General features: G+C 30.8%; 1 protein-coding gene across 1 annotated transcript in view; it reads left to right on the top strand.

The window, feature by feature from the left end:
- LOC132733967 (cGMP-dependent protein kinase 1-like) overlaps positions 1-9406 on the top strand; it is an 84071-nt gene extending 74665 nt beyond the window's left edge. The window contains exons 8-17 of the mRNA XM_060720664.1: positions 130-201; positions 966-1037; positions 1241-1328; positions 3743-3882; positions 4198-4287; positions 5730-5871; positions 6449-6612; positions 7025-7147; positions 7983-8112; positions 8376-9406. Of these exons, the coding sequence (XP_060576647.1) occupies positions 130-201; positions 966-1037; positions 1241-1328; positions 3743-3882; positions 4198-4287; positions 5730-5871; positions 6449-6612; positions 7025-7147; positions 7983-8112; positions 8376-8474 (1120 nt within the window). The 3' untranslated portion in view covers positions 8475-9406. The remainder of the gene's footprint in view (positions 1-129; positions 202-965; positions 1038-1240; positions 1329-3742; positions 3883-4197; positions 4288-5729; positions 5872-6448; positions 6613-7024; positions 7148-7982; positions 8113-8375) is intronic.
- Positions 9407-14463: the final 5057 nt, after the last annotated feature.

The following is a 14463-nucleotide window of genomic DNA, read 5'->3' as shown; positions in this document are numbered from 1 at the left end:
AAACATATAACGAGCGTCCTGCTATTTGAAAATTACAATACTTGAAAGAAGCAAAACATTCCTGGTATCAAAACATGTCTCGAACATTTAGACTGTTGGTTATGAAAATTCTTTGATTCTTTTTTTTAGGGAAGATATAAGAACAGCTAATATTATAGCAGATGATCCAGATGGAGTTGACTGCCTAGTTTTAGACAGAGAGTAAGTTAACAAAACTATACATTTCTTTTACATATATGCACGTTAATATAACATATTGTATAGAATTACAAAGCTTACTAGAATTACTGAGTTTAGGCAACAATAATTATTAAGAGAGCCTGTAGAACGAGGGTTATAATAATTTTGATGAGTTTTATGTAGGTCTGTTTGAAATGGCAACGAATATAATATTCTGTTTTATCATATGTTGATAAAGCCGAAGAAATGAAAATCATTTAAAAAGAAAATTATAAATGAATCAAAGAAATAAAAACGCAAAAAGAGAGAAAAACGCACAAAATTGCAGTCTCTTCATTTTGCTGACCATTAATGCTTGTATTCCTATTTTCTCTAATTTAAACGTGACAAATATATAGAAATGTGAAATGATATTTTCCTTAAAAATACAAAATTATGAAACATTTGACATACAGTCATTTCCGTTAGATTAATGGTTTTAAGATGTTCCACGGCATTGTTTTGTTGGTGGTGTTTTTACGTAGTTTGCTTTGATGGTAATAAATTGATTGCAACTGATGAACATATTTTGTACATTAATCATTATATCATCACGTAAACCATAAATTCAGTGTAAATGCAATCATGTGTTTACTATATCCTTAAGGATTTGTAGAAAAAAAGAAGAAAGAAAAAACAAACAAAGAACAATTTTGTGAACAATTTTTTCATCATCAGTATACAAATTGTATTACTTTGTTAACGTTTCGGAAGCTTGAATTTCTATTTTATATTTATTTTCACAGGTCGTACACTCAGCTTATTAGCAACTTGGACGACTTACAACGAAACTACGAGGAAGATGAAATTGTAAACAAGTAAGAACTAAAATATTCCAAATTATGAAGAGCAAACTCAAATCCTCAAAATCTTTCAAAAATAAACACATTGGATTGTTCTGAATAATATTTAGCCTGAACGAGTTATTTTAACTTAAACTTTTATTTAATTATTACTGTGAAGCCATTTCGTTTCTCTTTCATGGCAATTTTAATGTGTTCTGTTTTTTGATGATTTTCAGTGTCGCGGCAGAATTTGCTAAACTCAAACTTGGAGATCTCAGCATAGTTACCACTCTCGGGGTCGGTGGTTTTGGTCGAGTTGAATTGGTGAGTGATTCAATAAAAATAATTCAACAGTCAACGTGTTAGATTAACATATGAGCCGCGTCACGACAAAACCAACATAGTGCGTTTGCGACCAGCATGGATTCAGACCAGCCTGCGCATCCGGAGCTGTTCGCTGTCGGTTTCTCTACTTGTAATAGAGTTGGTAAACGAACAGCATGGATCCTGATCAGACTGCGCGGATGCGCAGGCTGGTCTGGATCCATGCTGGTCGAAACCCATTATGTTGGTTTTGTCATGACACGGCTCACTAACGTCAGTGTGGTTGAAGTTAAGAAGAGTAAACGATACATCATGCAGACAAGGGACTACAGTTTACCCTCTGCTTAGTGATATTAGTAAAGGAAAAAGCAATTTTTACTACAACATCATCATTAACTTCACAATACAGTTTACCTCTCTAGAGTAACAGCACTAACCAACAACATTAACCAATGTCAACAAATGACGAGGTTGTGCTGTATCTGTGCAGGTTGGTGCATTTGCATGTCTGAGCTAACAGCGACCTACAACATCAAAACAGATTGTTTTACATTGTTGCGGTTGTTACGTGTGCATTTAGCTACATCAACAAAAAACCTGTTTCATATTTCACAAGATGTGTTCTACTTTCACTACAATCAGTGATTTAAGTCTATTCTACAGGGAATACTTCTAGTTTTCATTAAACTTGCCGTCATAAATTATAATTAACAATGATAATTGAAGAAGAGTTTCATTTTAAAAGCTCTCAACATTTATCATTTGATGAAAAACATAAACAGTTGTTATGCCATTTTATGTTTCACTGTTACTGGCCCGCCCTTGCTGCAAGTGCTACTGACACATATAGTATTTATATAAATTAAACTAATTATCGTTCATTCACCTGTTTTATACTTGCGTAATACTTATGAATTCATTTATAATTAGCAAAATATTTCTGAATACCAAAATGTTTTCTGGTATTTGATTTGGGTTATATTCTTGATAAACGCGTTTTCCAAGAGACGTTTTCCAACACCAAATTAAAAGATAGTTACGATTTCCAACACCAAATTAAAAGTTACTCTCAAATTACCCAAACCAATTGTGTCTGTTTATTATTCTCTGGAAGCATAAATTGAAAAGACAAAAGACATATTAAAAGAAAGAAAGAAAAAACCGACACTTTTGTCAGCAGCTATATTCATGACAACTATGCATGATAACTGACAGCAACACAAAAATGTATGATTTTTTTACGTAATTTGGTATGAATGTAAATTTCGAAAAGATTACAAGTTTGTAGAAAAGAAATTGGCATCTCTATTTACATGTGAATTAAATTTATCAAACTGCATAGTGCTGTGCGCATATGTATATGTTTGCTTAATTTCAATCAGTTTTAAATATATAATTTACTTTGAAATGGAGTTTTTGAATTCTTTTGTAAACGATATTTACGTCTCTGGTCAATTGACTTAATGCCTTGTTGGACGAACAAATCCGTACTCATATTCACATCTTTGTCAGATCCTTGCAAATATTTAGGACAAGAACTTCAAATTATTTATATCTTGACAAAACACAGACACCTTGCCGAGACAAATCCTCATTTAGATTATCATATTCCTTTCATATGTTCCATTAGTTTACACGTTACCGCCATAATATTTATACGTCGTTGATCAAATATTCGAACTCATAATCTCAGAAGAAATATTCAGGTTAGCTCTTATATTTGGAAGAATGCATCTGGCTAATTTTCACACGTCAGTTTCGAGCATTAAGGGTTTAAATCCTGTTGTAGTTTACTTTGTGTCTAAAAATGTGTGTATTCATGATATTTTTTTCGAAACATCTCCACAATGGACTCTTGAAGTTTTATGCATTTCATTTTCGTTTTGTGTACTTTTTTCTTGACCACCGAAAAAGAAAATATGTCGGTTAAAGTTATGTAAATGGTAAAGTTTTCAGTTTTGAAGAAAGTGTGTTTTCTCAAAAGTGTGTATTTGTACTACATATGGTATATTAATTATTTGCATAAGAAAACATGCTCTTTGAACCGACCGTTAACTTATGATTGTAAATTCCTTGTTCTGCTGATGAAAATCTATGATAATACTGCGTTGTATTGTACTGAAACCCAAACTTCTTTCATATTTGAACAATTTATGGTACATGTATCACTTGGCATTGAATCATCTAAAAGAGTCACATGAATGTTACATGATCACTGCCGTATAAACACTTGTATCCATTGGGGCATGTACGTCTGTTGCAAAATTCTTGAATTTTACACACTGTTTAAGCCAATCATGCAGCTTAGACGGTTCAGGGAAACGTAGCTTGCAATACGTTCAATAAATTAATCATGTCGAACGACCTTCAAAGTTTGTTTTTTTACTCTATTTAAATGTTTATTTTACTTCCAGGTACAAATAAACAATGACGACAGTCGAACGTTTGCTCTGAAAATAATGAGAAAACATCATATAGTGGAAACACGACAGCAGGAACATATCATGAACGAAAAGAAAATTATGTCTGAATCAAGATCAGAATTTATCGTGAGGTATGTTATCTGTGCAGCAGTTGAAATGAAGATTGCCAAATGTTATCTGGTAGCCTCGATGAACATTATTATTATCAATAGTGCCAGTTTATCTTTTATTTTTTATTTAAAATTGGGAAAGCATGTCAACAAGAGGTGATTCATATGAATTGAAATTTGATGTTAAATCCCTTAATCGACTGATTTATAATTTTGAATAAACAGATTATCTTAAATGTTTTAATTCATAAGATGCGTTAGTTTCTGTAATTATATACACAACTTATTAATACCCAATGCATTCTTCTAAACAAATTAATATAATTTCTTTCGCAGATTGTTTCGGACATTTAAAGATAGAAAGTACCTCTATATGTTAATGGAAGTGTGTTTAGGTGGAGAGCTGTGGACTGTCCTGAGAGATAAGTATGTATTACTTTGTTTAGGAATACTATAATAATATTAATTATATGGCCTTATATAAAATGTTTATATATAAAATCCGAGCCGCCACCGTTTATATAAGGCCATATAAATTTATAACGAATTTATAATACAGCAAACTTATAAAAATAAGTGTATTTTTTTCAAAGATTTTCAGCAGCCGTGTATAAAAAACTATTTAAACGTCACGATTATTCAATGAAAAGCGATGTTACATATGTGCAGTATTATAAAAAAGATCAATAACGCATGTTTTGACATTTGCATATGATTTTGGAATGGTCGGTACAATATAACTAGCAACAACAAAATATTAACATTTGCATATTTCGATTTTACATGTATATCAAACATACGACTTCGTTTTGCCTTCGACACAAAATAAAAATACCTGAATTACATTAACCGAAATACTGTGGAAATTACTCATTGTATAAGTTTAAAGTTCAAATAAAGTCTAGGTATAAACGAAATCAGTTAATAAGCTAAACTCCCAGGTTAAGGCTTATCATTTTACTGCTGCCCTTGCTTTGCCCTATTAGCCTTTAGTTCAGTATATTTTCAAGGCTGAAACAACCGACAAATATTTTATGCAACCAGTTTACTAACCATGTGAATTCAGCTAAATTGACATTAATTGATATGCTCGCTGTTCCTGTATGTCTGGTATCATATTTTGACATATTACATACTTTAATGTTATCATCAGTGTTATCATTAATACCTAGGTATGCATATATAAGCAGTATCTTATATATATAATCATACCATGCGTAAAAACGAACCCGGCCAATGTTTTGTCAGTGTAAATCTAAATTGATAGCATTAGATTCTAGAAACACTGTGTTATTTTCAATCTGTGAAAACAATTGATATATATATATTTATAGATATATGAATGTGGTTTACCATAATCAAGTAATATATAGATAATTTATTTGCGTATACATTTAGTACATAGTAGTCATAACACACATTTATATTGCATATTGGATATTCATCCAGTAATTAAATGTATACTATCCTCTTGTACTCTTCGATTTAGTGGTCCTCTGAACCTCTGAAAATACGGCATATCATTACATTTTGTGTTCTTCTTAAATAAGGTGTATCATTACATTAATGTATTTCTCGCCATTCCGAACGAATATCATATTTGTGGTTTCGGGTTTAACAATGTGGATATTTACCAAAACATGTAGGTCTCATTTTTTAAGAAACCATCATACCTTTTTAAATTTGATATGTTGAGCGTCCATTATGATTAATGTTATATCCACTTAAAACATAACTGTAGTAAAATTGTATCAAATAATTTACCAATCTTTTTCTTCAACGCATTTTTGTGTATTCTCAAATTACGTTAATTATAGTGAACTGTTTTAACCTCGTTATGATTAAAAAAATTGTTATTGATTTATCAGGGGATCATTTGACGACACTACAACGAGGTTCTACACAGGTTGTGTTCTTGAAGCCTTCACATACCTTCACAGTAAAGGTATTGTGTACAGAGATCTCAAGCCGGAAAACCTTCTCATTGATTCGCACGGGTATTGCAAACTAGTAAGTACATTTACAGTCACTCGTGATATGACACAAGGTTTTTTGAAAAAGTATGTTCAACAGATTTGAGATTAGCTGAAACTATTTTAACACATTATAAGTTTTTATACATTTGTCGTTAAACCCACAAGAAGCCCTATAATTTTGCGAAATATAGACAAGTGTCGTTTATGCAATGGGAACAGTATTTATTACATTACAAAAATACATTATAGTGTCTGACATTTAAAGTTAGAGACGTAATGCAAAAAAAATCACATACCTTTTATAATAATTTTGGAATATGATTGAATGTTTATGTACAATTCGATCTTTACGATTAGCTACTTGTCTAAAATAAATTAGTTATCATCCATTCCGTCGTGTGGTTTGAAATATAGCTAAAAAGTCTTAAACGCTATTGTAATGAAATCATTGCTTTCCTACAAAGCATTTGAAAACATAATATTGAATGATGAGGTAAACGGTTTTGCAATATTTCCGAATGAGGCAGATTAACTGAATTCTCGTTCGGATAAACTAATTTGAAATTTGGTATGTGCTCAATGTTTAGTAATCTCTTTTCTTGATTTTCAAGGTTGACTTTGGTTTTGCAAAGAAAGTTGGTTTAGGGCGTAAAACTTGGACCTTTTGCGGTACACCCGAATATGTTGCCCCAGAAGTTATCTTAAACAAAGGTCATGATATTACGGCCGACTATTGGTCTTTAGGAATATTAATGTTCGAACTTCTTACTGGAAGGTGAGTAACTCTTAATACTTTAGTTAATTTTGTTCGTTCTTTGTATTTTATATTGATTACGGCTTATATTTTGTTTTAGGACCTTTAAACGAAGCATGTACAATTTAAGTTCAGCACAACGTATTGAATATGTAAAGTACATTTATATTTTTGAAAGTCATCTATCTTCTACGAAGGTACTACATATAGTAGTTTATGAGATTTAGAATTATTCAGTGACTTGTTAATCATGATTATTATAGCGTGGTATTTCTCTAATAAAAAAAACCGACCCAAAATGCATAAAGAAAAAACAAGTCAAACATCAAAAATGCTTTGGAAAAAAAGGTAAACAGTTTACAAACAAGTATTGGAAAATGTATGATAATGAATAATTTATTTGTTTTTAACAACATAACATCATTTGTTTCAGTCCACCGTTCTCAGGGCAGGATCCCATGAAAACATATAACATTATACTCAAAGGCATCGACACGATAGAATTCCCGAGAAAGATAACGAAAAATGCTACAAACCTTATCAAAAAATTATGCAGGTACTAATATACAAAACTTAAATTCTACTTTAATTTTACAAAATCATTCATTTCTTTTTACTTTATTTTGTTATTCGACCTTTCTTATTCGGTTATAAAACATATCACAATATAATATCTAAGGTCACAAACGTGGAAAGAATGTATTATATTTATATGTACATTATCTAAGTCAGTCTATGATTCTACGTTTAACATTTTTAAAATCTCCAAAATGATCAAAAGGGTTTTTTAATTGTAGATATAACAATTTTCTTTTTAAAGATGATTCATCTTAATCTTTAATGTATTCATGAATCCTTGATTATTGGCAATATGAGTTCATTTGTTTACGATTTTCTTGTTTTCCTAATATTTTATGAATTGTTTTAACGCATTGATCATTGTTTTATAAGAAGCAAATGGTTGACATATTGACGTAACTGTCAAGTAGCATATCTCAACTACCTCCACTTAACCGTAGCTAAACCATACAGAAAGATGAATTCTTTCATTTTATCAATGTTATCAAGGGTGCTGATTTTTGAAAACGCTTTGCTTTTGTTACGTTTCTTGCCCTTACGGATAGTCCGTTCCCGAGTGGTCAATGTCAAAGCACTTGTCCCTCTAATCACTGTGGATTCAAATCCTGAAAGGGACTTTGGATTCTTTCATGCAATGAAGCTATTCAAATACCTTACGGAACGTCTGTGGTTCTACTCAGGTGCCAGTTGGTGCCTGAAATATTGCACACAAAATTGAAATCGCATTTTGAATTTAAGGTTTCGTCTTACATCAATTATTTAAGCAACACTGTGTAACAGAAAACATATAAATTAAACAATGATTGTTTCAGGGACATACCTACAGAGAGATTGGGTTTCGGGCGAGGAGGAATACGGGAGATACAAAAGCATAAATGGTTCGAGGGATTTAACTGGGAGGGATTGAAGAAAAGAACGCTTACCGCCCCGTTACAGCCAAAGGTATTTTATGAAATATTAACTTCAACAATTTCTTTTGTTCTCTTGCAGAATCCGTTATTGAATTTATTTTTAAAATCATACTTTGAATAATCAGAATGATAAAAATAGTTCAATAAGAATTCCTCTATTTTATTTCAAAATAACGATTGCGTATTTTCAAATTCCTTGTTCTGTCCTTACACTGTTTTATGTAGCTACCTGATTTTTTTAATTTGACAATGTTGTAATTTTGTCATAACGTTCTTATGATCGATAAATTTCAGATTAAAAGCACTGTTGATACGTCCAACTTTGATGATTACCCCGAAGACGACGAAGCCCCTCCTCCAGATGATCTAACCGGATGGGACAGGGACTTTTGATAGGGTCTTTGGAGACATTTTAAAGTTTGGTATAGTAGTACTGGACTTTTTTCAGCTATTGTTATCTAACAAGCTGATAGTTACATGAACAATCTGTATAGTGGACTTGAAAAGTATTAAACTAGAATTCAGGGTGACACAAAATCAAAGAATAAACGTAACGATGTTCTGATCTGATATTGACTATATCTAGAGTATATCGGATATTATTATGAAGGCGGCATGAGCTGTTATATTAATTTGTATACGATATTTTAAAATGTTGTTGTTTATCTATTGAAATATTCCGTGATAAAAAAGACAGATATACAAAGGACATTTTGTGATATGAACGGTTATTTTTTATTCATAATGACATAATTTTGCCAGTGTGAGGATACATGAATATTATAGTGGTTGACCCACGGACAAAGCTGTTTATTAATGAATATTGCTAATGCAACTTGGTTGTGACTTAGATTTTTCATATGCATCTGTTATAAACACGACTGACGACGGAGAAAAACGATGTTGGAAATTAGTTTGTATATTATAACGATAGGAGAATCGTGTGTACATATATAAAAAAAACTAGTTAGCAAAGTTTGTATTTGTAATGCATATATACATTTCTGTGGTAATTCGTCTTTCTTGGTTTTCATTATTTCAAAATTAACCTTTAACGAAATGGCACCTGTTTAAATATACTTTTTGTCAACAACTATTATTTGGACTTATTTATACCAAGTATTTGAAATTCGGTGCCTTTGCATACTTGCCAAAGTATATTAAACATGTATTATTTTTATTATATTGTTTTTCTTTATAACTGTTACAGTAATTAACATTCTGTTTTCAATATATTTTAGACACGGTTAGTGCCGGTCGTTTGTGTATAAGCTAGAATTAGCAGAAGTTTTACTTGTCATAACAAAATAAAGAATAAATACCTAGTTGTTGTTATTTCATTCATGATTCTGTTTCCATTTTGTGATTAAAAATTGACAGTGAACTGATGTATTGCCGCCATTGCTTCCGTATAATCATATAAGATTTTAAGATTTTCAAGAATCAAAATTTTATTAAGGCACAAACATAATGTATATTGCCATGAACAAGAAAAACGTGTATACATACATATAAACATATTAACAAATGCAAAAACATCTAAATACGAGAAAAGTAATATTACATATATAATATCACAGTCATGAAATCAATATTAAGTCTTAGACTATAATAATTAATGTTTAAAATTAGTTGGAATTAGCTTCTAGTTGTTTTTCTGGCTAAAGTTGCAAAGTTAAAAAAAAATTAGGTAATTTCTTTATAACATTCTGTGTGAGTTATTCATTAACATTTTAAATGTGCGTACATTTGGTCAAGAGCAGTAGTATTTAGGTAAATATCTCTTCGTAGATCAATGTATTACGACAAGCATGTAAAAAGGGATATTTCGTTTCCACTACATTCAAATTGCATTTTAAACAAAATCGTTGATTTCTTTCAGTAGTTCTTAATCTTCCTTCTTCAATCATTAATTTATGAGCAGAACATCTAAAACGTTAAAGGGCCTGTTCTAAATTTACTATTTATTATACAATCAAGATAGTTCTCTTTTCCAAACGTGTTTTTAATTAAACTATACATGTACGTATCCAGTTTACTAGAATAAACCATAATTGTTGATAATATTGATCATATATACGTTGGATAACAGACTTAAGAAACATAGAATGAGGGTTATAAATAAGAAAAGCCTAAGTCTTGTAAGAGACATTTTACATCATTGGTCAATTTATTAACAAACTGATTGTTATTATCTGTCATCATCATAAGTTTATACAAAAATGAATCTAGATTCTCAGCAGTTCTAAACCAAACCTTTACAATACTAATCTTATGTAAAACAATAAGGGGAACTCTACCTTATTCACCATATACGGTAGCATTACATGTTTGTTGTCTAACACCTTATACTTGCTTCATAAACGTATTATGCACTCGCTTAATATCTGGTGAATTTTGAAAGCGCCATATTTTAGACCCATAGTTAAGAATAGGCATTATCATAAAATCAAACAGTTTAATTTTTTCAGAAACATTCACAGACAAGTTATCAAACAGCGAGTTAAGTGCATATAAAGCCTTGAAGGCTTGCTCAGAAAATCATTTTTGTGCTTGAAAGAATATGTAAGAATATATTTAATTATACATTTTGTATATGAACTAACAGGATAATTCAAATGACTGCCCTTTAATTTATGACATCTAAATGAACACGCTAACAGTTTAAGTATTGTTTTTGCATTACAAATAATTTAAACATGCCATAGATATTTTTTCCTACGTATAATATTATAAACGACAGTGCTAAGTTTTTACGTTGCTGATAGCACAATTCGTAACATTTTCCTATGCCAATGCTAGATCCTGGATTTATTCTTGCTGATACCTATGTATCCGGATTGTTTAACAATTATTTCCGTCATGGACATACTCAAGAATACCTATCCAGTATATTTCTATAATTGGTGTAATTGCTGTCATTATCTACTATCATCCTATCCGTCCTTATAGTAAAGTGCAGTCTTAAGCACATGTTGTTGTTTGTTGTTAACAATAATAATTGAGTTGTATGAATTGATCGTAAGGTTATATTACGATATCGTCCAACATTTAAATATTTATTTGTAATGTATACCTATTATGAACTATTCTTAAGCAATATAATCAAAGGGATGGTTATATCAAACTTCCATAACGCAATACCGAAATATATTACAGGACTGCTGTCGTTATGCAAAATCAAACTACATGTATATTACAGAATTAATTGTTAGTTTAATTAGTTTTCTATTGTTTCTAACCACAATAAAAAGACAGACAAATTTGTTTAACATCGTTTATATCCACTTGTGTATCGCAGCAAAATAAATCTGGAAATAAGGTAATGAAAAAGGGCATATTGCACTATGTTCAGGTAAAGGGTAATTCATCTTGAATTCATCTTGAATACACAAAATACGTCACATTATTTCTTCAAAAATTGCAATACTCAACAGGTACTAACAAGCTCGTTAAAAATCAGTTTAATGGAAACATTTGACTAATTTATATGGAGGTAATAATATCATAAGTCGACTGTTTTCACCATTTATCGACGATATACAAAAGATAAATTGGCCATCATAGGAAGATAAGTATATGCAGCAAATTATAATTAATGCAAACAATTGCACTTAATGTGACTTGTTATCATATTGTGTATCGATGCAAGAACAAGAGCAGCATGACTTATATGTTAATGTTTTATATTTTACAAGTGCAAACAATAGAATCGTATATATTTGGGCTAAAGCTGACAGGGTGTATTTATCATTGTAATCAAAATGCAAATAAATAACATATTCATTGTCATTGTCAGATTGTATACAAATACTAATTTTACTTGATAAATGAGAATTAAAATCTTTAAATATGCGCCTCTTTTGGTGATTAAGTTGTACAAGTTTGACATAAAAATGATATTTTATTTATTTGTATCGCCTAATAGTATATTAGGCTAATTTCTCCGTGATTTTATTTAAACCATACGAGAAAAATGTTTGCGACATGATTAAAAATTCATTGGTGAAAGACAGCTGTCTTAATACAATCATTGTTGAGCACAGTCATATGACAGTCAAATAACTAAATACCGTGTGTCAAAAGTGAGGAGCTTGCTTTGTCTAGCAAAGACAGATGAATAATTGTAATTCAAATCTTAAATGCCAAAAGGAAAGACGTAATCAAACCCGTTATGCATGCACATTTCTTTTTTCCCCACTGAGTTCTAGCAAACTTGGCCAGTAATCATATGTCGCGTGATATCCCCAGGAACTGGCAATAGCTGGCAATAACTAATCACGACATAAAGTGCATGCAGTTGCAATATAGATGTGAGAAGCACATACATGCCGTTGTTTGGATTGTGTCTAGAATAGAGAAAATATAAATATCTATAAAAAAAAGCCAAAAACGGCAAAACTGAAAATGTTGCAGACTCGGTTTGATTGGGTCTGTTCATGGACGGTACTGTCAAGTGCAAACTATCGTCCTAGCTCCCTAGCACCAGCTTAAGGGAATTAAACATTGAAAAAATGAAATTGTAAAATTTTGAAACATTCGCAGAAGTATTCATACGGCGGTTATCATGGAACCTTCAATCTGACACTTCCGTGCCATGCCATGAAAAGCGCCAAATGGTCCCCAAGTAATAAAATGCATGTGCCCTAAACGAGAAAACAATGGGCTTAACTATACAAAATTGAATTTTGAAAGGGGATTGGTCAGAGGATATGAAGCCTACATATCACAGTAAAATGTCAAAAGACAAAGTTAAAAAACAGGCAATATATCTTTAGGGGGATTCAACATTATATAAGTAGGAATTTTGGAACCACCCAAATAGAAAATGCCAAAACACAACAATAATGTTATGCTGAACAATCTTTAAGGATCGGAAATATCACATGTCTGATTGAATGTATGGGGCGACTTTTCACAGCTTCCTCTCGGTACAAACAACGCTGATGTGGTAATAAAATAGAGAATATATGAATCTATAAAGAAAGCCCAAAACGGCAAAATTGAAAACCAATATTAAATGTTTAAAATATAACCATGTAAATTATCATTTAAATATTTTGATTATTTCAAATTTTGGTCATTCATATACGTGCATGTTTCAAATACTGGTCTTTTTATATAATGGTGTAAACATGCCACTAGGTTATAAAAAATATTGTTCGAATTTTGAAGAAGAGCGAATATCGCATGCACGAAATAATTGCTAACTCGAAATAGCAGCATTTTTTTGTTCGAGTCATTCCTTTTCTGTTTACGTACAGCATTCATATGTGCCAAATAATAGAGACTTACAGCTCTGTTTAGCATTGATCGGGAGATTACGGTAAAAATACAACATAAATTTACCCTATAAAAAATATAATATATTTTATAAGAAATAGCTTATATACATTTAAATATAAGTAAGTTTTTTGGTCGTCTCGTAAATCAAAGAATATGATCTCGCAACAGTGTTATTCTAATCAACAAATCTCTACAGCAAACAATATTTCTATGTTGAATGATGAAAACCATTGTTATTTATTTTCTCTTTGCTTCGTATGATTCGTGTATGCAGCATTCACACGCGGATTTTGTTTTTGTATATACCATCAAAGCGTTAAGAAAATTGCATAACATATATTGGAATATTGTGATGATTTTAAGAAGTAAAGTTTTCATTGCGGTTGTGTAGACAGATAGATGTTTGCATAATTTGTTGTTACCAAGGAAATTCACAGAAGCTGCACGTGCTATTTGAGCTAATAATTTATTTATATCGATAGGCAGTAATGATACTTTAACAAATCGACATTTTATATTAAAATTATACCATTTAAGGAATGGCACTTCTACATTATTCTGTCCCATGCCATTTGTGGTTGCTTAAAGTTAAGTCTATTGATGATTATTTTTATTGTAAATACGTTTTCTTTAACTGTAGGGTTAGACACAAAATATATTTTAAAAGATGTCTTAACTTGAACCGCCATTGAACTGTTAAGTATCATATTGTCTAAGAATCTAAACTTAATGGATATAGGCTTAATGAGTTTTAGTACCATAGATACCATAAAAAAGACTATGCATTCCTTTTTATATATCATCTAAGTATATGAAACAAAGTATTAAACTCAAATATCAAATCTGAATGATTTCGTTGCTTTTACCCCGTACCTTGAAATTAACGACTTATTCCATAAATTTAATATGATTGCATGTACAAGTTGATTAAGGCTTTGAAATAAACTAACTATGCTTTGCTGAACAAAATTATTCTGTAAATTAGATTAAAAAGCTATAAAGCTATATCGTTCTATAATCATATGGATATATGCTCGGTTTAAAAGATTAATGCATTATGTCTCATTGTTATTTTATTTAAAAATACTACATGTGT

The sequence above is a fragment of the Ruditapes philippinarum genome, unplaced genomic scaffold, assembly GCF_026571515.1.
Source record: "Ruditapes philippinarum isolate M1 unplaced genomic scaffold, ASM2657151v2 ctg36_1_1_1_1, whole genome shotgun sequence".
Taxonomy (NCBI): Eukaryota; Metazoa; Mollusca; class Bivalvia; order Venerida; family Veneridae; genus Ruditapes; species Ruditapes philippinarum.
The sequence above is the reverse complement of the archived record's forward strand: the minus strand, read 5'-3'. Positions and strand labels throughout refer to the sequence as shown.